General features: G+C 37.3%; 1 protein-coding gene across 1 annotated transcript in view; it reads right to left on the reverse strand.

The window, feature by feature from the left end:
- CDH12 (cadherin 12) overlaps nucleotides 1–25,760 on the reverse strand; it is a 505,536-nt gene that overhangs the window by 244,607 nt on the left and 235,169 nt on the right. Inside the window, 1 exon segment of the mRNA XM_041747195.1 lies at nucleotides 6,680–7,096. Coding sequence (XP_041603129.1) covers nucleotides 6,680–6,910 — 231 coding nt within the window. The 5' untranslated portion in view covers nucleotides 6,911–7,096.

A 25,760-nucleotide genomic window follows, 5' to 3' on the forward strand; every position in this document is an offset into this window, starting at 1 on the left:
CAAATTTTAGGAGTGAACTGCACCATGAAAACTATGTGTTAGGCTTCTCAAAAAGCTACAGGACAAAAAAGAAGAAAAAGAAGAAAAAGAAGCAGCAGCAGCAGTTACATGACTCATGAGCCAGATAGATAGATAATAGATGATGATGATAGATAGATGATAGATAGATAGATGATAGATAGATAGATAGATGATAGATGATAGATAAAATGTTGAGTCATGAAAACATGTTTTAAGTGTGTTACTATAACATTACACTATAATTTATATTTTTATCGGGTGGAGAGGGTTATATACAGGCATCAAAATATCATCCTAGTATCATGTTAGCATGCATATATATATATTATATATATATGCTAGAAGCAAATAAAATATCTATATATTTATATTGATTATATAGTCAACTAAAGTTAATATATATAAAATATATATTATATATATTTAATATTGTGTTAGTTTATTATTTATCTATTTATTTATTTGTGTTAGTTTAGAAGAAATTCTGGATGGACAAATTATTTTGCCATACAATTAGATATATTTTAATAAACTGTCATGCTCTCTCTTCTTACTTTTTTCTTATTATTCTTTATTTTACTAATCCAAAACTATATTCTGCATGTAGTTACAAAAAGAAGAAAAGAAAGGAAATTCTATTGTTTGCCGGCCTACCCTGCAGATTTTGGACTTGAATCTCCACTATCATGGGGGTAGGGGGGCAATTCCTTAAAAATAAGCATCTCTCGCTCTCTGCCTCTCCCATATCTACACAGGCACAGCATGTACACACACATCTGCTGTTGGCCTTGTTTCTCTGGAGACCCCCAACTACTAGAATGCCAATCAGAGCGCACCAGGCATATAAAGAGGGCACAGATCACACTCTTTCGACCATACTTTTGGAACCTATTGGCTGTATGCCATCCTTTCTTCTTTCTTTAAGGTCTAAAGAAAATCATTAAAACAATGACAAAGGTCATTGTTGACAAAGGTCACCTCTGGCTCACTGACAAAACCAGTAGAGGCTTTTTCAGCCAGTACTTAATTAGACCTGTGCATTTCAACATCTGTTTGCCATTTCTTACTCCCCAAAACTTTATTCTTTAGTTTGTTTTCCATCGCACTATTTAATATTTGTGCTTTGCTTCTTATTAAATAGATCTACCTAATTATTCTTTGCTTGCCTTTCAGTTAGAAGCCAGGGTTCGCATACCTTCTCTGTATTTTTTCCTAGAGGGTTACCCATGTATGTGATGTTTTACTACCACCTGTATTACCAATTACTCTTCTACCTGTATCTCTACCATAGGCTTCTTCTGTGAACTCTAGATTAACATATCTATATATCTGTGAGATAATTCACCTGGATACGTCTAAGTACCTTGGAGAGGCACCTGGGTGGCTCAGCCAATTAAGTGGCCAACTCTTGATTTTGGCTCCGGTCATGATCTCAGGACCCAGAGCCCCGTGTGTCCAGCTCCCTGCTCAGCAGGGAGTCTGCTGGAGAATTTTCTCTCTTTCTCTCTCCTTCTCCCTCTCCCCCTCTTCCTGCGTGCTCTCTCTCTCTCTCTCTCTCTCTCTCTCTCTCTCTCAAATAAACCTTAAAAGAAAAAATAAAACTAAAGTAACTATGGTTATGTAATGTCTGTCAGTGATCATTTTGTTTCTTACTCTAGCCCCAGACCTATAGCAGATGCGAGTGAAAGAGAGTCAGAAGTCACTTATTTCACTCACTCAGTCACTTATTTCACTTATTTCTCTTCTCTTGCTCTTTCATTTCTCAGTCACTTATTTCTCTTCTCTTGCTCTTTCATTCTCTACATGCAATTATCCATCAATGTTTTGTCTCATCCTTTATATCCCCATGAAGGACAGATCTTGAAATGTTTTATGATCTGCCTTCCTTTCAAACTTTCAACTCTAATATCCCCTTCTCTTCATTGCTTCCTAGACAAGCCTACTGTAACCTTCTCTGGTACGTGCTTGTCTTCAAGGCTGTCCCTCCACCTCCAGTGAGTCTTGTAAATGGCACTCTGAGTGCTCATTCTACAACGGCAATTCTGTCCGTGTAAATCCCCCACCAAGACATTTTTGTGGATCACAACACCTTTAAGAACAAAGAGTTAAAAAAAAAAAAAGAGTAAAAAAAAAAAAAAACCCATAAAAAAAAAGAGTACTGTGATATACAACATGGGGCTATCGCTAATAGTACCCTGCTGAATATTTGAAAGTTGCCAAGTGAGTAAATCTTAAAAGTCCTAACCAAAAGAAAAAAAAAGTGAAATGATGCATGGTGACAGCTGTTAACTAGACTCACTGTGGTGACCATCTTGCAAGTCAAAGATGAAGCATCCAGCTTCAATGCAAATATCGAATCATTATATTGTACACCTGAAACCAATATAACGTTATATATCGACTCTACCTCAATTTATAAATAAATAAATAAATAAATAAATAAATAAATAAATAAATAAATAAGATTAAATAAATAAATAAATAGATAGATAGATAAATAAAATAATACTGATCTTGGTATCAAAATTGAGCCTCTCTAATACCTTCTCTCTTTACCTACCCTAAATGGTTGGCTTCACCTTCTCTGACAATATTGAAATATGGTTATCTAAGCCTCACCTTGAATTTTCAAGCCTCAGTGCTTATAAAACTTTCCCTCAGACTCTCTCTTCTGAAGAAATGGAGTCATCCTTTAAGACACATCTCAGGTGCTCCCTCATCTGTGAAGGCTTCCTTAAAGTCCTCTATCTTCTGGACATAGTCATAGACTAGCCTCTGTCTGCACCATCCCTAATAGGATTTCCATTACAGCTTTCAACAGTATCAAAATTATCGTTAGCTCTCAATGCCCTCATAAGATAATGAACTGTGCTATTTTCTGGTGCAATGGGGCTAAGCTACCTGCCTTAAAATCCTAGTTTCAACATTTCCTGCCTATTGGGCCCTGGGACAGTTACCTGACTTTTCTGTATCTCAGTTTTCTGATGGGTGAAATGGGGCAACCAGAATTCTTCTCCATGGTGCTTTTGAGGATTACCTCACTGTATGTATGCAAAACAATTAAAACAGTGCCCAAAGTAAGCACTCAGTAATAAAGCTTACCAATGAGAAATGTAACCTAGGGACCTTTCTCATTAGATTGATCCCTACCAGCTTTAATGCTTTCTCAAATTGTAATGCATTCTCAGCAAAAAGAGATGTTGAATAAACAGATACCTCCAGAATTCGAGTTTATATATGTTTCCACTTTTAATCTTTTTTACATTTTAAATAATTTAAATTTAAGAATTACTGCTCGCGAAGATCACCTGAAATGACAACTCAATTTCCTAAATTATTCTTTGCGGATAATTGGGCACCGTTTTCTTGATACACAGCTTTGAGGAGATGATATAACATACTCAAAGGCAAAGGCATAGGCACACAGTTATATATGTTGGTGTAAGCGTCCAGCTTACTCTACGAGTATGTGTAGTATACATTGTGTGTGTCTTAAATAATATGTTTTGTTTTGTTTTGTTTTGTTTTCATTGGGAACTTTGAGCAATTGATAGCACCCGAGTTAGTTTTTGCTGATCAGATTAATTTCTGTGTTACTGTGCAATACAGTGTCACACGTTTTTCCAGGTATTGTAGTAAATCCAAAATGTCTATTTGAGAAAATCATTGGCTTTACCTCTGGACACCTTTGTGATTTCTTTGTATGTAAAGTCCAGTCATATTCATCTTAAGCAATACCACAGTGTGGTCTTTCTTGAAAGAGTGTCAACATTAACATCAGCTCTTTTTAAATGTAACCATTGTTGATGCTAACGTCCACTAAGCCATTCAGGATCCTGACTATACATTTCCACATGTATAAATTCTTTTAGATTAGAAGCTAGGGACATAGATTTTTCTTCCCAATAAGTGGAACTTTCTATAATAGGAACTGTACAAATTAATGTTTCCCAGAGATGCTGGTGCTGCAAAAAACAAACAACAAAAAAAAAAACATAAAATGAAATTTGCAGCTCAATTATAGTAGTTCAGTGTTATTTTACTAATCCACTATGACCACTATACTTGGCACTTTTGCATTTGCCTTCTTCCTTAGCCTTGAGATCTATATTATTTATAATATTTTACTTTTCTGCGAACTGTCTCAATGACCTTCTAAAAAGAGCAGAAGCATAAATATATTTATATATGTTTACACACATACGTGTAATGGCTTGAATTGCTCCCGATGTTATCATATTACTATTCCCACAACTAGACTCATCAAGACAAACTTAATTAAACTTTAAATAGTTTCCATGTGGAAAGGAAACCATGGCTATTATTATTTCATTTGCATTAGGAACACACATTGTGAGAAAGCCACAGGTTTTCATCACACGCTACAAATGTGTGACTGAAAATAATGTTGTTTTAATTTGATGATAGTTAGATCTTAGATACAATCCTTTAAAATCAGTGCATAAATACTAATTTATCTTTTAAATGAATTGGATGAATTTTATACTATACCATTCTATACTATACTAGTAGCAATTACAAAGGTATGATTCCAGGGTATCAAACAAAACTTGGGTATGCAACTCCTGGGTGAAGTGCTACTCTATGTAAGATAGAATAAAAGTTGGTTTCATTAATTTTTCAACAAACAATCTTCTCACTTTGGATTCAGGCAACTAAAGACTATGAATCTGCTTCAATCAAAACCAGAGAGAAGACTTTCTCATTATACACTTGCCGGGAACCTCAATGGGATGTCTAGTTTCCATCATAAGCAGAGTTGAGAATATTAATACCCCTGAGGCAAAGTTTTAGAGCTACACTACCCACCCATTTGTCTTAGATTTCAAAACTTGATTCTTATATTTCATTAATTCATAAGAAACAAGTGTGCCAGAACATGAAATCATCTCACCATAGAGGTTATTGTATTTCACGATCTTAGGAATCATAGAAGCAAAAGCAATGTACAGTAATATTGGGGGGCTTCCATGTTTTGGGGTATTCTCTTCAAAATTTTTCTGAGACCTCTCTTTTTTCCAAGTCTATTTGTGGGCAGCAGTGCCATCTGGGTGAGGTGCTATGGGCTGTGCCGGAACTCCTTGGGCCATAGTGTCCATTTCTCCCCTTGAAGGCATTCTCTGACTTTCTAATGGATTTTGGGGCTTATCAGATGCCCTGTGGAGCTCCGGAGCCAATACCATAGATCCCAGGGCCATTTGGCCAGGCTCTGATTCCTAGTAGGTAGTCTGTCAAGGAGATTGCCTCGGCTAATGACATAGTACCTTTTTGACAAAAATCAGTAAAAATTGGGTTGCCATAATGGTACTCAAAGACTGACTTGGCATGACTCAAATTTTATATAGAGATAGAAAATATTTGTCTGAGACCCATATGCCTCAGGGAAACCCTGGCTATGTGTTCATTTTCAACAAAGGTTCTATTTGTATACCTTTTCCACTGTATTATTCAATATTCTTTAAATACATTTCTAAAAGGTAAATTCCAAAAATGTAGTGCAAATTATTTAAATCTTGAATGGATTTGCTTCCTTTGAACTACCACTGGAATCATGACCCATCAAGTTTCTCATTAGCTTAGGCTTCCAGAAAGCTCTGAGGCCTGGAATGTGCAATACATACAGTCTTCTAGGTCAGTTTCCTAATACTCCCCCTACTATACTTTTCCATTTCTGTCTTTGGATTTATTCTAAACTCTCTTTAAGCATATATGTTCTGTCTTGTTTTCAAGCATGTATCTTTCTATTAAATCGATGGCAAAATCTTTTAGAAGATTTAAAAAAGCTTAACTAACAAAATAAAAATAAAATATTCATTTTTCGGGAATTTTTTTTTTTTTTTTTGCTGGCACTCATAAATTATATCCATTCTAGACATGGCCCAAATATTTTATGTAAGGAAAATAGCAGTAAAGCATGAATGTACTGAAATGAAGAGTTGCCACCCATTATTTTGTAAAAAATAAAAGATAAATTTTTATGAGCTTACAATAAAATTTAAAAATGATATGCTGTGTTGAAGATTGAGGTGTATGTTCTTGGGTTCCAACATGTATCACTTTGGCCATAAATAGCTTCATAAATAGCTTGCAGAACATATAACCAATAAATTATTTATACAGTATAAGCAAGCCGGGTCAAATACTTCAAAACCACATTTCAAATGGTATGTCGTGTTTTTAAGGGGCAGGGGAAGGGAGACATCCTGGTTGTTCAAGAGTATCAACAGCAGTTCGGAATAGCTACACCTGGGGATTTTTTCCTACGTCTCTTATTGGTAAACAGTTCTAGAATGTCCGTGAGCAACATTGTGCAGTAAAAACACTTTTAATTAATGACACTTTATATTTTAACTTTATGTCGTTAGCAAAGAATGTTAAAGTAAAAAAAAAAAAAAAAAGAACAAAATATACTAATCTCCTTGAAATAACCAGGGAGCATTGAGGTAAAGAGTGATTAAAGGATATTCCAAAGCTTACCCAGGCCACTGAGTCAGGAAGAGAAACCAGGTCTCTTGGATTTCAATTCCAGTGTTCTAGGCACTGGTTTGTTCAACTCCTGTGCAAAACATCCACACACAATACACAATGCATAATCCCCCTTGCTATCAAGGGGTTGTCAAAAGAAACACGCCATTACCTTTCCCACATACTGAGGCTCGGAGCCCATGTACTCCTCCAGCACAAAAAATTGATTCCATACCCAGCCACGTTTAACTCGTTGGAAATGTGTTCGCCGCCCGGGCAGATGGATAACATTTTCTGTTGGTTCTGTGGCTAAAGTCTGTTGTGGCTGTGGCTGGAGTGGTGTTAGGAGGCCTCCATCAAACAGGACCCAGAGAAGCAGAGATAAGCAGTTCCTTGTAAGCATTGGCAAAGGCTTTCCTACAGCAGAGTAACAAAAACTCCAGCACTTAATGTCGAATTGTGGAATCCAGCTTTGAGGTGTCTGTGGCCTCCACCACTTAACTTTCTGTTTTATTGCAGAAATGATAATGCAGGCATTAATCCTTTGGATGAAGAGGCTTCGGCTGTATTACATTCCATCTACAGGGACCTATAAAACAGATTAACAAAGATACATTAAATCGACAGAACTACACGATGAGAGTCATCAAAACCCCCATTGTGGCTGCCAACATTTCAAGAAGTAGAGAGGAAAAGCCTGACATTGCATCATCACTGCTATTCACCCTGCAAACTTGGATAAACTATGTTTTTTACAGACTTGAAAAAGCTCTAGTTACAATGAAGCAAAAAGTCCATATCATGAATAGAAGCAATTTTTTTTTTCAATTTCATGATCACTTTAAGGGTAAATCACAGGTGGCTATTTTTAATGTGAAATACGTGACAGAAGGGTTTCACGATGTCACCCTTTGACATTTGGAGTTAGATCGTTGTTACTGGCGAGCTATCTTGTGCATTTGACTTGTAGCCACATTTCTTTCCTCTGTTCAATAAATCACAGTGGCATCCTACCCTATTCCCAGTTGTGACAATCAAAAATTTCTCCAGACGTTGCCAAATATCTCCTGGAAGAAGCAAAATAGGCCAAGATTTAAGAACCACATGTTTAGAGAATAAAAAAAAAAAAAAAAAAGGAAAAAAAAAAGTCCCTAAAGTTAGAGAATAGAAAGAATCAGACCATCCGGGAAAGAACAAGATAAATTACTAAATGTAAGTCAATGAAATTGCTGAAATATAAATGACTGATAAAATGTCAGATGGTTTTATAAGGCTTTATAAGCTTTCACTTAAAAAAAAAAATTGCTTCCCTCCCCTGGATACGTGGGGATTATGCTGTATGAGGTGGGCAGCTTGGCCTGCCAGATAGACACCTCTGTTCTGCAATTAGGTAAAGTGAGCTTTAACCTCTTCCCTAAAACAAGCAATTCTTTTTTCCATTCACTCATCTAGGGTTTATTGAGTGCCTGCAAAATCCTTTATTATACAGTAGATAAGAAAATACACAGAGCCCTTGCCTCCCTGAATCAGAAACAGAAAATAATTTAAAAAAACAAACACATAAAAAAGAGCAAATTTACTGATGCTGTGAAGGAAAAAAAATCAAAAAGAGAGAGAGAGAAAAAAAAAAGAAAACACACAAAACAGAATATCCCGAGGGCAAAACATAAGTGAGCAAAAGCCAGTTTTAGGTGACAATTGCAGTGACAACTAAAGGAACAGGAACAGCCTATACTGTGTGAGCAGCCATGGGGGGAATGTGGCTCGAGCCAACATGGTTTTATGCATTTGGCACTCGGGGCTCAATGCCTACAGCCTAAAATTGGAAGGTTTTCAAGAGCCAAAAATGTTGGAGGCCAGAAATTATATATAATGCTCCCCAAACAAGAGAACTAACATCAAAATCAATATATGTTTAATTAAACATCTATGAAACATGGCATCTTGTCAACCTGTCAGCTGCGATAAGGTTTAATGCTTATCCAGTTACATACGATGTAACAAAAATTACAGTGTATTCCTCACACATATTCAGATTTAATCATTTAATGTGGGAACCATGATTGAAATAACTTATGAGATGGGAAATATCCAAAAGTTATACTTTGAAAGCGTTCTATAAGAACACTCCCCCCAAAAGAAATAAAATGGGATATGATAGTTTTTCTATTGTGTGAAGGGATAAGACTGTTCCATACATAAACATAAGTAGGCATATATTTGATTGCAGCTTTTCATTCTGGCAAAATAATGTTCATAAAAAGTTAATGTAGACTTCTATTGTGCCATATGGCAACCACTAGCCATATGCGGCTATTCAGTTGAATTGTGGCAATTTGAGATTTTTTTTTTTAACTTACATATACTGAATCTCGAAGAACTAATACCAAAAGAGAAAAATGTAGGATATCTCAATTTTTATATTTATGATTTGTTGACATGACAATATTTAGGATATATTGGCTTAAATTAAAAAAACGATTAAACTTAACTTTCTCTATTTCTCTTTATTAATGCATTTCCTAGAAAATTAAAATTATCTATGCAGCTCACATTTGTGGTTTGCACTATTCTGTTATTGGACAGCTCTGATTTAAGCAAGAGTTTAAATCACCAACTGTGGTTCCCGCTTAAATAATTTATTCTTAACATTCAAAACTCAATATCTAACATGAACTGTATCAGGTCTATGTGACAATACGACTAAGAGGTCAGAGAATATTTGCACAGAGTTTCCTCATCTGTCCTCAAGTTTAAAAAACTAACATCAATATCCAAAGTTTTCTGATTTCTTAACCTTTTCTGTTTCTCCCATGTTTCATCCCATACTCATTTCAACCCCAGCCCAGGCATATGCAGAACAGTCGGGGCCATAATCAACATGAATAGAAAAAAAAATGGGGGGTGGGGACACCGACTTCCCAAACCTAGGCTAGTAGATGTGATTAGGCTGTATTTTTGCTTTCCTGTTCCATGAATTGTGTCTCCTCCACTTCTCTGGGGACGTGAAGTACACAACTCAGAGTTAGAGAAGCATTGACACCGCAGGTTATGTCATCAAGCAAGTGTCTTTTTCATTTTATATCAGGAATATTTGATGTTGGTCCTCTGGGTGTCTTCTCATCCTCACTGCCCCCAGTCTGGTTGCAGCCACCCTTTCCTCTTTGGGGTCACAGGTGTCCAAATTCTGAGTTTTGATCCCCCCTCTAGAGTAATCGTTTAGAAACCCTAATCTATGTACCTCATCCTCCTGTTACACTAGACTGTGTGTCCATAGTGTGAAGGGATTGGCTAGAAATGATTCATAAGGAGAGGAGGACGTGATTACAACATGAGAAGTGTGCTGTTGCCCAAGCTAATGCCTCAGGACGTGAAGGGTTCCCATCACCAGAGACAAGAGCCAAGCACAGCATCTTGTAATAAGGCTGAAACCCCAGCCGAGGAGGGTAGGGTGGAATTTCCCTAACGACCACATTCTGACTTTCCTTTGACTCTGGTTGGACACACTTTATTTATTTATTTATTTATTTATTTATTTATTTATTTATCTATCTATCTTTTATTATTTATTTATTTATTCATTCATTTATTTATTTTTTGGACACACATTCTAAGTCAGCACGATGTGCTCTTCCACTTTTACATCAGCCCCCCTCCTTCCTCTTTCTCTAAGTGAGCTTAATCTTACTTCTACTCCTGCCATCAAATTACTTTCTCTTTTCTCCTTAACGTAAGATTTTATATTGAAGGGGAAATTTACTTATCAGTTGTTTCTTTTTGCTGATATTTCCATTAGGATGGTGATTGCTAGGGGTCACTTCACAAGTCTTAGGGATTTGCACATAATCTTATTTTTTCCCCCATTTATCCTGGTTTTTTTTTTTTTTCCCTAGATTTCATTTATTTGAGATAAAGAGAGAGCGTGCATGAGGGGGAAGACAGAAGGAAAAGTAGACTCTCCACTGAGCAGGGGGCCCGACGCAGGTCTTTATCCCAGGACCCTGGGGTCATGACCTAAGCCGAAGGAAGATGCTTAACTGACTGAGTCACCCAGATGCCCCAAATCTTGCCGTTTTAATATAAATTCTACAGAATACAAAGCTAATTTTTTTTAAGAAAGTCACATATCCTAGTGTGGTAGAAACATCTGTAATGAAACAACATAAAGCCTTCTCACCACACACTGGAGACAATGGGGTATTATAGATTTGAAAGTTGCTAAGGGAGCACCTCTTGAAATTAAGATTTTTAATCCGATATACATGAACTTAACAGGACCTACATGATCTACCTCTGCATGAGCCTCATCCTCTCTGCTGCCCAAACCCTTTAGACTTTATTAACAACCCTAGTAACAATTTCTATTACAGATGCAGGTGCATTTGCACCCCGGTGGAGGAGGTGCTATTATTGTGCCCATTGCACAAATGCCCATTGCACTACTTAAACGGCGTGGCTGTGGCCCGCGAACGAGCGCGTGGCAGGCAGGCAGGCCTGAATCTGGACGGTCTGATTCCAGGGTTTATCCTCTTAGATGCCACTCTGTTCTGCCCCTGGGTTAGCGAATGCATAAATAGTTGAAAGCTCCAGGGATTTCAAATCCCAGCATGAGAAGGAACATGAGCTTACAGATGCCGCTTCCAAATTATTTTTTTCCAAAGCTAAACAGCTATTTCAATATTAGGGCAGCTTCGGCTTACTCTGGCTCCTTTAGATCTTCTGTAAAGGCGGTGAACTGAAGCTCTCAGGTCAACTGCGCTCCTTTTCAGTAAGGAGACTGGGGGGGCCGGGGGAGGGCTCCCTGTATTTACACACCAGGATGTGAAAGGAGACAATTTCTAGGCAGAGACTGGGAGAAAATGCAAAAATTGGCCTGGAAGGCCTACCTGACAACTCCGAATTTAGGGCTCGCTTCCACCCTCGATATACTTAGTCAAAGCATAATAAAACAGGTGAATTTGGGGGAAAAAGGGGGGGGGGGGCTTTGGATCAAGACAGATCTGTTCGCTGCATAGCTTTCTGCTAGGTAGCAAGTGAATTGTAGGGACACAATCAACAAGGTCCTCCTGGCTCGGTGTGGCCCACATACATGATGAGATCACGGGTTTGTTTTTTTAATTCATCATTCAATTAGAACAGGTGTGCCTGTGCGCTTCCTAACTCACCCTATGGCTGTATAATCCTAAAATCCCTTCCCGGACGCTCTAACACCACGGTCCTTTAGGGAACAGGTGAACAGATAGGATTTCCAGCGCCTGATGCTGCTCCCAGCAGATCCCAGCCTCCGGCCACGGTCCTCAGCTTTTAAAGTGCTTTATCGCAAGAAAGCAATGTAAGGAGATTGAAAGAGTCCGGTTCTTAGGTGAAAGAGAAACAACTCCCCCCAGGCAGGAAACAAAGGCTAAATTACAAGGAAAAACCGCACTGAGCTGCCAAGCTGGGACCAGTCGGCCCAGCACCAACGGTGTTGTTGGAACAGCAAGAACAGCAGGCTACTCCGAGGTGTCAGCACCCTATGGAAACACGGGAACCTTAAAGAAGATGGATTTGTCATGAAGGACATCACCAGAGGTGTGTTCTATTCCATATATTGGATTTCGGGCATAGCGTTTAAAGATTTATATTCGTCCATCATTCCTAAACTTGTGTGGAGCCAAAGTGGCTTTCTAAAGACTTTCCAAAACTGACGAGTCTCTGGAGTCAAACATTCCTTTTAGCAGAAGAGAGCTCTTTTTTTTTTTTTTTTTTAATGCTCATATATCAAAGGAGGGGATACTTGTATGTGAAATACCCATTAAGTGTGTCTCCAAAGCTGAGACACAAGCCAAAGGCTGTGGTTTCCACCGCTATTTACCTTAATCTGGGCTGTATGTGCTTCTAAGAATAGCTCTTGATAAAAGGTCTATTTCCTATAAATTACAATGAAAGGGCCTATCTTTGTTAGAAGATGGCTTATTAGGCTGACAGGTGTGTTAGTTATTACAAATGAGTCTTTATTATGAGTATCACTGTAAGGCTACCTGCATCTTGAATAACTCTAGCGGTGATTATGCCTGAAATCTATTAAGAAATCTTTCAAGGGCACTTCCTAAAGTTAAAGAAAAAAAGAATATTTATTCTCCCTTACTCTGCCTTTTAAATAATGTTAGTTTGAAATAATACAAAAGGAGGTCTTCTTTTCCATATTAAAAAGATGACAAAATAATTTATGTGATCTTGAAATTATTCACATATCGACAATATGTATACCTGCCTTCATGTCACTCTTTACCTTAAAAATGTAGGGGTTTTTTTTTTCAATGTGATTTAACTTTACATTTAAAATTTTCTGCTTCATATTGTGTAAAACTCATCATCATCCATAATTATTTAAAGATTCGAGGCAAATCTGATGGTTCCAGAATTTGACTCTAGAAAAATTTTCTGAAGGTTTTAACAGAGACATTTTTCCATCAAATATTTAACCTTTGTTCAGAAATTAAAGTAGTTCTTGGAATGTCATTGGGGATGACATTGCCTTCCCTACTGCACCTCTCTTGGTCCCAGGAAGGCCCCATCAAAAGCAAATTTACCCTCTCTAATGTAACAACACTTTAATCCGAACTCTTGTATTTTATGAATTTGACACTGGAAGCAGAGACAGTAAACCAATTTCTGTTGACTCTTAGGAGTAAAAGATGTCTCAAGGCGATAATTATGCTAGGAGCTTAATTTGTGGAGTTCATTGATCCTTGCTCTCTGACTTGTCCAGATGTTACTCTCTACTGCAAACTGTTAAAAAAAAAAAGAATATATATATATATATATATATATATATATATATATATATAGAGAGAGAGAGAGAGAGAGAGAGAGAGAGAGTGAGAGAGAGAGAGAGAGAGAGAGAGAGAGAGAAACAAAACAAAAGAAAACAACAAAAACAAAACTAAGCCCAGGACAGCCAACCAGGACTAAATTGCAGTTTCAACCTCTCTCAGAAGTGGAATTTTAACTCCATCAGGCTGGAACTTCCCTCAGCCCTAGTGAAATAATCTGCTCAATGACCTCCCCCCCAACCCCCGCCTTTTCCTAAAGGAAGGTAATCTTGCTTGAAATAATCTTGTCTTATTTTTTTTCTTTTTCCTAATAACCTTGCCCTGCCCCATTTCTGTCTATAAAATCCTTCCATTTGGTTGAGCCCCTTTCTGTTTGCTAGATAGGATGCCGCCCTACGGGTGAATGGTTGGTTGAATAAGGCCAACTGGATACTTAAAGTTACTCAGTTGAATTTTTGTCTTTTAAGAGATTTGGTGGCAGCCACAGAATCTGAAGTGAACTTCTGAGGACATTTGGGAACAACAAGAAACTCAGGCATGGTACCCTGCTACCACTTTGAGTTTACTATCTTTTTACCATTTGGACAAACCATGGGTAAGCCCTTCTCTGTTCTGAGCTCCAGTCTCTGTACTGAGCTCCTGATCGAATGGACTTTCCAATCAGATCCCCGTCTGATCAGAAACCAGCTGGTGGCAGCTGCAGTTCCCTGTTTATTTGGAACCAGTCTGCAGTCTTCATTTCAGGGTCTGCTTGTTCAGTGCTCTCCCCAGTCCCCAGATTCCACAGTAAGAACTAAACATATTTCAAATTATGATTCCTAGGGGTTTTGAGTGGAAAATCCCAGCCCTTGATTCTGTGCACAGATTCCCTGTTGGGAGCTGCTGGTGGTTTAGTTCTATTATTTGTTGAAGACCCTTGTCCAGATTCCACATTGGTAACTGCGGGTGGCAACAAGGGTTCTACGTATGTTGAGGGAGGCTGGTTCAATCCTTTTCTCCAGGCCAAGGGTCCATGGCGATTGTTCGGTAGTTACTGGCCAGTATTGGACTAGGTCCAATCTGAGCTGGACTAGGTGCAGTAAAGGCTACTGGTAATGGGGGACTCGGGCCAAAAAGCTGCAAGAAATGGTGGGCATAAGTCAAGCATTCAGAAGCTACTAGAGTGCTGGCTACCTGAAAAAGATTCCTATGAGGAGGTAAGCTGGTCAGAGAATGCATCAGATTGACACTAGGTTGCCCACCAACCTCAAGAAAATGTACATGCAACCTGGAGGTACTGTAAGACGCCCCGCAATTAATTTTCAACACTGTGGCATGTCCCTCTCCGGTACTAGTTTGGTTCTGAGAAACCCGAAGGCCTAACTAAAAGAAATGCAATCCCTTATGTCCAAGGAGTTGAGTGTCCCCCCAGAACATTGGCTTATTTAACTTATACAAAATGTGGTCCTGGAAGCTGTAGACATTTATAAAACCTGTTCTACTCGGGGTATCCAGACCAACTCTTTGGTATGCACACTCCAGGGAGGTAAGACAGAGAAAGTACAACTGCAGTGGGGGGAGGAGGGCAAAGGGACAGAATCTTAGAGCAGATTTCCATGGTGAGCACAGAATCCACTTGGGGCTCGATCTCAGGACCCATGAGATGATGACAGGAGCAGAAACCAAGAGTCGGGTGCTCCACCAATGGAGCCACCTGCTCCAGGAGCTCCAGTGACAGCAGTTTTAAAATGGAAGCTATAAGGTCTCTTTTTTGTCTATCTGTATGCTCATGTGTCTATATATGTTGTGGGTATGTGGCATTTCCTGCCTCCAAGTGATACTGTCAAAATTAATTGGCAAAAGAGCTGTATTACCAAAAAAAAAAAAAAAGAGCTGTATTTAATTTAATTGTATTAAAGGAAAATTAAGTGCTTCTATAAAATCAAGGTCTCAGAAATATAATAGAAACTTAATCCAAATGAATTGTATGTTCCCATGATCTAGGGAAATATTCAGTATTAGAGCTAGTTTAAGTTTGTTGGTTTAATTAAAATAGATATGTCTTTAGAGTTATCAGTATTAAGTATATATCTAGGCTTACTAAAGGTCAAATAGGTTCCTGTTATCTCTTACAGAATTTGTGGGCAAAAAGGATAACTTAAGATGGTTAGGTGTTCAGTGTCTTGTGAAATTTCCATCAGTAACTTAAATATAATTATTAAGAAAAATTTAATTAAATAGATATAAGATAATAAGTTTATAATGAACTTTTCAGCAATATTTATGACTCATTAAAATAGTTTCTCAAATCTTTTTGATGGCTTAAATCCTTAAGATTTTAGCTAAATTAAACTAGATGATGGGTAGTCCTTAAATACCTAGATCATTTCCAAAAAAGTAAAAATATTGAAAGTTTATCTATTTCTGTCTTCTTATTCCAGAGAAATGAAAGGACATTTGGGTGTGTTGGTGCTACATTGGAAAATTGAAAAAGACCATATGCTTCTAGAAATTATTAAACATATCTCTAAATTTGCCAATCTAAAGAATGCTGTTATAACAAACAGTTCACAGTTGTTTACTTCTAGTTTTCACAGAAAGTAAGCCTTCCAAGAGTTAGGAATTCTAATTAATATATGTAATTAAAGCTACTAGAAATAATAAAGGAAACATCTCCACATGGAAGCAAAGTAAAATGTGTGCTTTAATGAGGAAAAAGAAAGTCATAGAAGGCTTGTGCAAAATAAATCTTTGGAAAGGAATGTGTGTAGGGGGAGGGTCAGGGCTGGCTAAAATTAGAATAAATTTAATTAAGTGAATGAGCTTTAATATCCAAAGTAAGCTGGTACAAAATTAAACTATGGTTTTCTCTGTTAAAATGACAAAGTTTTCTTGGACTATTGTTCTACTCTTTGTAATAAGAGATTATGAAGGGTTTGTCTTTGCCCTTAATCTAACCAGAAAACAAGGTTTTCATATTTTACCAAAATGATGTCTTGTGTTTCATATTATCTTAATCATGTTTTTGATTACTTAAATACACTGAATCTTCTTAATATTAAAAGATAAGTTTTGTTTTTTTTTTTTGGTTACTGGTTAAATACGTAATTATTATTTTATAATAATCTGTGATTCAATTTCATCAAATGTTCAAACCTTTTGATATTTTTGACAAATTTCCCAAAATTCTGAGTAAAGTCCTTTTGACTTAAAACTAACTTTGAGATATGAGACATTTAAGAGGCTCCTAGAACAGCTGGAAAAAAATTGATATGAAAGAGAATTAAGAAAACAACTCCACTTACAATTGCACCAAGAATAATAAAATACTTAGGAATAAACTTAACCCAGTTGGTGAAAGACCTATACTCCAAAAACGATGAAACAGTGATGAAAGAAACTGAAAATGACACAAACAAATGGAAAGATACTCCATGCTCATGGACTGGAAGAAACAAAATTGCTAAAAGAACCATATTACGCAACACAATCTACCAATTAATTCAATCCCTATCAAGATACCAGTGACAAATTTCACAGAACTAGATCAAATAATCCTAAGATTTTTATGGAACCACAAAAGACCCCAAAGAGCCAAAGCAATGTTGAAAAAGAAAAACAAAGCTAAAGATACCACAATCTCAATTTCAAGACATACTACAAAGCTGTAGTAATCAAAACAATACAGTACTGGTGCAGAAACAGACACACAGATCAACAGTACAGAAGAGAGAGCCCAGAAATAATAAATCTAGGATTATACGGTCAATTAATCTAGAAAAAGAAGTCAAGAATATACACTGTAGAAAAGACAGTGTCTGAAACAAATGGTGTTGGGAAAAGTGGACAGCTCCATGCAAAAGAATGAAACTGGACCACTTTCTAATTCCATACACAAAAATAAACTAAAAAATGGATTAAAGGCCTGTGAGACTTCGAAACAATAACATTCCTAGAGGAAAACATAGGCAGTATTTTCTCTGACCACACAAAAAAAAAGCAACCTACTAAATGGGAGAAGATACTTGCAAATGATATACCTAATAAGGGGTCAATATGCAAAATATATAAAAACTTGCACAAATTAACACCAAAGAAACAAAGAATTCAATTAATAATGAGCAGAGGACCCAAATAGACATTTGTACAAGGAAGACATACAGATTTCCAAGACACACCAGAAGATGCTCGACATTACTAATGTTCAGAGAAATGCAAATTAAAATGCAATGAGATATCAATTTACACCTGTCCGAAGGGCTAAAATCAAAAAGACAAAAAATAAGAGCTGGCAAGGATGTGGAGAAAAGGGAACCCCTATGCTCTGTGAGAAGAAATACAATTGGTGTAGCCACTGTTGAAAATATGAATGTTCCTCAAAAAACCAAAAATAGGAAAAAAATCCAATTATATATGCCCCAATAATTCTATTAATGGTAATTTACCCCCCCAAAATGAAAAAAAAAATTCAAAAAGATAAATATACCTCTTGATTTATTGTAGCATGATTTAATGGACATTTGGGTTGCATTCATATTTGGCTATCTTTTTGAATTTGTTTTTTTTTTTTTCATTTTCATTGGGTAAATACCCATTAGTGGAATTACTAGGGCATATGTAACTCTAGTTTTCTTCTATTTTTAATTTTTTGAGGAATCTTCATACTATTTTCCACTGTGCAGATATATGAAATCTTGCAATTTGCAAAAACATAGATAAATCTGGAGGATATAATAAATAAGCAAAATGTGTCAGTCAGAGAAAGGCAATTACCATATGATTTCATTCACATATGGAATTTAATAAACAAAACGCATGAACAAAGAGAAAAAGAGACAAACAAAAAACCAGACTATCAAACACAGAGAAAAAATTTGTGGTTTCTGGAGAGGAGATGGGTGAGGGATTGGGCAAAATACGTAAAAGACTTTGAGTACACTTACTTTGATGAGCACTGAGAAATGTATAGAATTGTTGAATCCTCATTTTGTACACCTAAAACTATGTTAAAACTATTGGCTTGTTATATTTGAATTAAAAAAAAGCTCTCTCTTCATCTAAAAAGGAGATAAATAAATTCGGTGTATTTGATATATTAAGTTACATAGAATTTATTGGCAAATAAGAAGCAATACCAAACCTTGCTTGCCTTATATTTGTATAAGTATATATGCATATAAGCATTCCAAAATTGCATGAAATTCTTAAAATTCTGACATATCCTGATACAATGTTATCATTCTGGTTATTATCTTAAAATGCTGCCTGCCACAGAAATAAACAAATTTCCTTATCAACTGCATTATAATAAACGCTCATCAGATCTTTAACCACAGTCATTTTTAAATCTTTTGTCATTCACAGAGTTATTGTTTTGCTCTGATGCTTCTACAAGAACAATCCTACAAGACTGTCTCATCTTTAAAAAAATTCATGGACTTCTGACAAATTACATTTCTGATAATTTTAAGATTATAAACCTGAACTAGATAGGATTTTCCAGAACTCAGGGGAAACCCGGATCCAGACAAATATTAATTACCTGGGGCTGAATTAGCTAAGAAGGTGATCATAATATTTACGACTCTTAAAACACTGCTAGTTCCTTGATGCTTTGTTTTTCTAGATTTAAGGAAACCCTTTTCTTAAGCCATCTATGACAAAACCATTTACTTTTCCTCCCTATTTGATCCTCCCAGAATTTGGAAACTCTCGAGTATTCTTTCCATGGCACCACAGTTGGCTACTTGCATTAAGTTCAATAAGAATCTGTTCTCCTTGTAACAGGACACAGTTGGAAACATCGATTATATTATCAAGGCTTTAACCGAAATGATATTAGAGGTAAACCTAATGGCCAGTCTTTCGCTTGACTTTCTGGCCTCAGAGGCTTTTGAACGTTCAATCTGAGACTCCTTGTGAAAAGTTCTAGCAAAGCAGTCTCAAAATTAGAACGTGTATGGTCAATCACTAGTCTCCCGGCAGTTAATGGAAATAATCAGGCCGAGTTCAAGGCAAACAAATTAGTTTTACTACGGTTATCTCTGGCTAAAAAAAAAAAAATGGGGATAATTGTAAAGGGAAAAATTGTTTGCAACTTTGGCCATTTTAATTTATAATCCCGTTAATTGTCTTGGGGCTTGTGTTACCTACCTGTAAACTGAACTAGATACCGAATTGTTCCAGTTTCCTCAAATATCTGGCTGCAAATCTCCTCTAAACTGACATTTGACATTTTCTCCCACCTTCTGATGTGGAACCACTAAGAGCAAGGGCTGCCCTTGGATCTCCTTGAAAGGACCAGACCAGGGCCTCATCACTACCCATATGGCAGCCAAACTCCAGGGGCTCGAGCCTTGAGTACACATCTCCCAGCTGAAGAAGGTTCTGTTCGATACCTAGCCCTGTGCAGATGCTGGAGACCTCCATCCAATTGAAGAGAAGTACCCGACCTCGAGGAGCTCCGCTCCTCCCAAGGGAATGGATCAAGGCTTCACTCCTTTGACTAGATGCAATCCTTCCTTCTTTTCCCTCTTCCCATTACTCTGGCGAGGGCCTGGATGGATAACACCGACATTTGTATTTCTGAGGCCATGGCGATGGGGAGTCGGGGGGGTGCCCTTTCAGACTACTGGGTTTGTTACCAAAAACTGACCTATCCATGATGCTAGAAACCCTAAAGTCCGCTTCCTTAGCTCAACAACCCCAAACTTGGGGTCAGACTCTGCACAGAAAGGCACGTAAGGTCAAGACAATGGGAATAAAAATGCTTGTATGGTCTACAGACACTTATTTACTGGCATCCAGGGCTGTCATCTTTCCAATCCCAAGACACAGATTCACACAAGATTTACCAGGAGGCATTCATGATTCAGAATTTGCTTCCTTTGGCAAGGCCCTGCTTCCCTGGCTAGGAAGCTTTCACTAACTCTTGAAAATAATGCAGAATCCAATGCTGAAGCATTAGCTGCCTGAAAAAAAAAATGTTGCGTTCAAATTTAAAAATGCTTATACTTATTGACCATTTTTTCCTTGTTATGGCTAAGTAAAATTTATTTTATAGTATTGCATTGTAGGGGATATGCCACAATTTGGTTATCCATTTATTTGCTGACAGACATCTGGATTGTTGTCACTTTTGGGCTCTTACAAATAAAGCTGCTAAGAACTTTTGCATCCAAGTCTGTGTCGATATATGCTTTCGTTTTTCTTGGAGAAACACCTTGGAGTAACCCAACTAACCACTTTTTTACAATGATTTTTAATCCTTAAATGAAATAACGGAGAAGGTTTTTCTTGCAATTTATTTGAGAGATAATGAGAGATACATTCAGAACCATAAAAAAAAAAAGAGATGGGATTTTAATTTTTCTGGTAGAAAAACAGGGGTGGGGTGGGGAGACAAAGAAGGAGAGCTGTTACAGAAGAGAGACAGTAAGCAGCAAATATCCTCTAATTCCGTGACACCAGACAATACTGAGATAGCACAAGGATGACAAGACATTATTTTTCTTAGAATGACCTCAGATTTTTCTCTAAGTTTAACTCTTGATGTTTCTTATTGCAAAACTTCAAATGCAGATCTCCAGAAATATTATATAACTCTCTATATAAAGTCTTCCCAACATTGCTATGGCTGTTTTATCCACTATATGCAACATTATTATTATTTTTAATTTACAGAACCCACTCCACCTTTACAAATGTGTTTAAATTATACATTGCTCTATTACACTGTTGATTTTCTAAACATTAGGGCACCTTAGTCAGTTAAGTCTAACTCTTGATTTTTGGCTCAGGTCATGATCTCAGGGTGGTGAGATGGAGCCACGGAGCGGGCTCCACGCTCAGCATAGAGTCTACTTGTCTCTCTTCCTCTGTTCCTTCCCTTCTATCTCTCTCCGATAGATAAATTTGAAAAATATTTAAAATATCCCTGTATGTCATGGTTCTTTTGGCTTTATTATTATTATTATTATTGTTGTTGTTGTTGTTGTTGTTGTTGTTGTTTATTTATTTTTTTTTAGAGAGATCGAGCAGGGTCGGGGAGGGGCGAGGGAGAAGGCCAGAGAAAATCCTAAGCAGGCTCCATGTCCAGGACAGAGCCTGGCACGGGGCTCGATCTCACAACCCTGGAATCATGACCTGAACTGAAATCGATAGTCAGGTGCGTAACGGGCTGAGCCAGCCAGGGGCTCGGCCCCCTCCTAACTTTCTTATACCACAGGGAACATAAATGGTTTTTCTTCTTTTGGTTGCTACTCTACAATTTCACTCATTGACATACATTTTATTTATTATTCAATTATTCAAACGGTTGAGGAATACATATAGTTTATCAAGGTACCAGCTGTGCCATGTGAAATGTATTCTTGATCTCTTTTGTTATAATATTTTACTAGAGAATTATTTCCAAATTATATCCTTATGTTATTTATCAAATAACTAATGTTTCCTGTGAAAATGAGATATATCTTGTTTACAAAAATTTGTAACTATAGTATAAAAAGAAAATTTAAATTACTTATGTTGACCCCCAGAGTTTTGGTCATTTCTTCAGCATACAAATATTTACTCAGCAGCTATTATATTTATCTGGGCACAATTTTAAACACTTGCAGCCTATCACTCGACAAAACTGACAATTTTCTATCCATATGGTCCTTTCCCTAGGGAGATAATAAAAACGATGCTGATGTAATTATTTGAATATTTTAATTCCTATATTTAAAACATTGATCATGTACCCTGTGCATATGTGCTGTATGTTTATTATTATAAGAAATTTAGATTGAAATGCAAGATTGTGGAACATAACTCTTTTTATTATTTTTTTTTATTTGCAGACTTCCAAATTTTCTTAATATCGGGGCCTCATTAGAAAATATATAATGCAGCATTGCCTATATCATTTTCCCATAACATGGAAGGTTGAGGGCTCCAGGGTTCCTGTGGACAACAGTCAGATCTATCTAAGACTTTAATTAAGTAAGCCGAGAAGAATTTTCCACCTTTGCAAAGATCATTAAATACAAATGGAAGCAGTGAAAATAAAAGTAAATAGAATAATAAAGAAACTGTCAAAAAGGGAAGCCTGCATGGGGGTGGGGCAGTGGTGGTGGGGGATACTTGTTTAGTTTTTTTTTAATCTCATAAACTAAGGAAGTAGTAAAATATTATCTCCAATAAAGATTTCATATAGGGATCCCTGGGTGGCGCAGCGGTTTGGCGCCTGCCTTTGGCCCAGGGCGCGATCCTGGAGACCCGGGATCGAATCCCACATCAGGCTCCCGGTGCATGGAGCCTGCTTCTCCCTCCGCCTGTGTCTCTGCCTCTCTCTCTCTCTCTCTCTCTGTGACTATCATAAATAAATAAAAAATTAAAAAAAAAAAAGATTTCATATAAATAGTGAAATTGTATAAAACGTCGATGAGGAAACTGGGATCTGTATATGAAATGGACTTATATTAATGTTATAATCCAGGAATTAGCAAATGTTTTCTTTTTTTTTTATTTTTTATTTTTTTATTATTTATTTATGATAGTCACAGAGAGAGAGAATGAGGCAGAGACACAGGCAGAGGGAGAAGCAGGCTCCATGCACCGGGAGCCTGATGTGGGATTCGATCCCGGGTCTCCAGGATCGCGCCCTGGGCCAAAGGCAGGCGCCGAACCGCTGCGCCACCCAGGGATCCCAGCAAATGTTTTCTGTAAAGAATCCAATAAGAAAAATTTTTTGGCTTTGGGGCACCTGGTGTCATAGTCAGTAAGTGCCTGATTCTTGGTTTCAGCTCAGGGTTGTGATCTCAGGGTCGTGAGATCCAGCCCCACACTGACCCTGCACTGAGTGTGAAGCTTCCAGAGAATTCTCTCCCTCTCTCTCTGCCCCTCCTCCTCCCTCACCTACACGCATGCTCTCTCTTGCTCTCCCTCAATAAATAAAATCTTTATATATATAAATGGGGGCCTTAAGGTCCCTGACATAAGTACCTAATCCACTGTTACTTGAAAGAAGTCATCAGCAATATGTAACCAAACCGATGGTGGCTGTGTTTCTTTCTTTTAAATTTATTTTACTTATTTATATATTTTTTTTCACTTTTTTTTTCACTTTTTTTTTTTTTTTTTTTTTTTGCAGCTCTGCTCCCATAGGACTATATTTACAGAATCAGGTAGGAAGCCAGATTTGGCCGGCAGGCTGACCTCTAATACCTGAAGATCCTTGAAATGCTATCTTTCGAGAGGTACAGCAGAAAGGTATTTTTTAAGGTACCTGCTAATTGGATATGAATGTCAGACTTGACACCTCCATGAAACCATTGTGTTTTCTTAATTCTCTGTCAAAGACGTGAGATGTTTGGGGAAAAGCACGCAAACACATTTTGGAACCTGCATGAAGTAAGACATTGTGACACCCAGGAAGCTTCCTCCCTCCACAACATTCATTCTTTGTAATTGAGACCTGAGCTTTTAAATGATGTCCCTTGATTGCTTTGAAAGGATGGATACCCTTCAGCATGGAGTAGAAAGCACAGCCCATCCCAGTGCGAGGGAGAGACCCCAATCCGCACTGCCCAACATCATTAGAGGCTCTGAAGTAATGTCCCCAGTGTGACTTATGCATGTTCCCTGCTCTCATGATTAATGAATACAGTGTTTCAGCAGATGCCTGTTCCAGCTTCCAGTACTTAGAGACAGCAGGTGGGTGACAGAGCAAGTGAAACAACAGCCATAATTCCCTGACAGCTTCTGAGCTTGGATCTTGATGGATCCGGTCTCAAGGCAGCAGATCTAACAACATTTTTATCTTTTTTTTTTTTTTTTTCCTCGCCTTCTCTTTATTATTCTTTTTTTTCTTTCACCCCGTCTCTTTCTCTCTTAGGACTTGTCATGCTCTGAAAATAGGTGAAAAATACGTTACGTGAACTCCAGGGGCCGACGCAAGTGGTTTTCATTGTTTTGGCTAATCCAATGAAGAGGGCGGGGGGGGGGGGGGGGTGTCTTAACACTTAGGCAGCTGCTTGCCAGCACAGATTTTCTCAAATGATAAACAAACTGCCCTCTATTTGCTGGTGTGAACACGTAGATGAATATTGACTTGGACAGGTGCTGAGTTTTTCTTTAATTTCATAAATTGCATTGCATCCCCTCTCTGCTGCCAGCAGAGTCCTTAGTGCTTCTTATGCAGTTACCTGCCTATTGCTTATTAAACAATTACTAAAATCCAGAAACTAGATTGCTTTTAAAGACTCATAAATTCTGTTCGAAAATCTGGATAATTCTAGGCTTTCAAACTCACTGATTCTGAATGGAAGGTAATGCATAAAAAGCAGTAAAAAGGACAGTGTTTCCATCTCTCATTTGATTGGAAGGTTATATTTTCCATTATTCTCATATAATATTTCATATTGAATGTTTATCCAAATGCAACATCAGTGACATAAAAGTCTATGAAACAAAGGTGCTATGTAAGTAAAGGAAGTCTAACCTGCTTGTCAAGTCAGGTTTTGGGCAATAAACGTAAATTTGTCAAGCTACTGCACTTTGCATCATTATGGTTTGGAAGAAAAATCAATAATGCATTTGTAGGGGTAGCATTCATTGAAATGAAACAAAGAAACAATCCCCAGTGAAGTCGCACTTTAGGTGAACTCACAATGGAATATTATGAGAAAATTTAATGGCAAACCTACAGCTTTATAGATCAAGAAGCTAATCAATCAATCCTAGAAACCCTGCAAGTAAATAGATATAGCTGCCCATTATATCGGGGATAGCATACAAAATAGATATTTATTTGTTATCTTTGTAAACACATTAAAAAATACTTGTAGAATTTTGGCTCTCTGATAGCTACAGTCAGTTTCTTTGGGGATATTTGAAATAGATCATATAAGAATTAGAATCATCATAAATGGTTCAAGATAGAAGTTTGGGGAGAATGTTCATTTTTGTATGTTACCCAGTCTTTGTAAAGTGTTTCTTAGGAAAGGGATGTTGTTTCATTTGGAGTCAGATTATATGAGGAGGAAGAGGGAGAGATGGACAGAGAAAGAAAATGAAGTTAAAAGTTAGCTTTATTATCAGGGCTGCCATGGAAGGAAAGTGTATCCTGAAAGCCCTTACAATCAACATCTATCTTGATAATCCGTGTATTTCAAACACTAGCTTTTATCGCCAAATTGTCCTCCAAAGTAAACACATCGATTTATACTCCCACCGCACGTACATGAGAACCTGTAGCCTCTTAACCTCTAAAACCTTTATTTCTAAACTTTTTGATCTTTAATAATAGATGAAAAATAGGTAAAACTGCTTTACACTTGATCTTGGACAAAAGGCCAAGAAGCGATTAGGTAAAATTGTTTGAATATCACTTTATAAATTATCCCAGAGGCTTCTCATCTTATGTCCTAGGTAAGGCGTTTGGTTTTCATTTATAATTAACTGTGACTGTTT

This window comes from Vulpes lagopus, chromosome 3 (assembly GCF_018345385.1).
Source record: "Vulpes lagopus strain Blue_001 chromosome 3, ASM1834538v1, whole genome shotgun sequence".
Taxonomy (NCBI): domain Eukaryota; kingdom Metazoa; phylum Chordata; class Mammalia; order Carnivora; family Canidae; genus Vulpes; species Vulpes lagopus.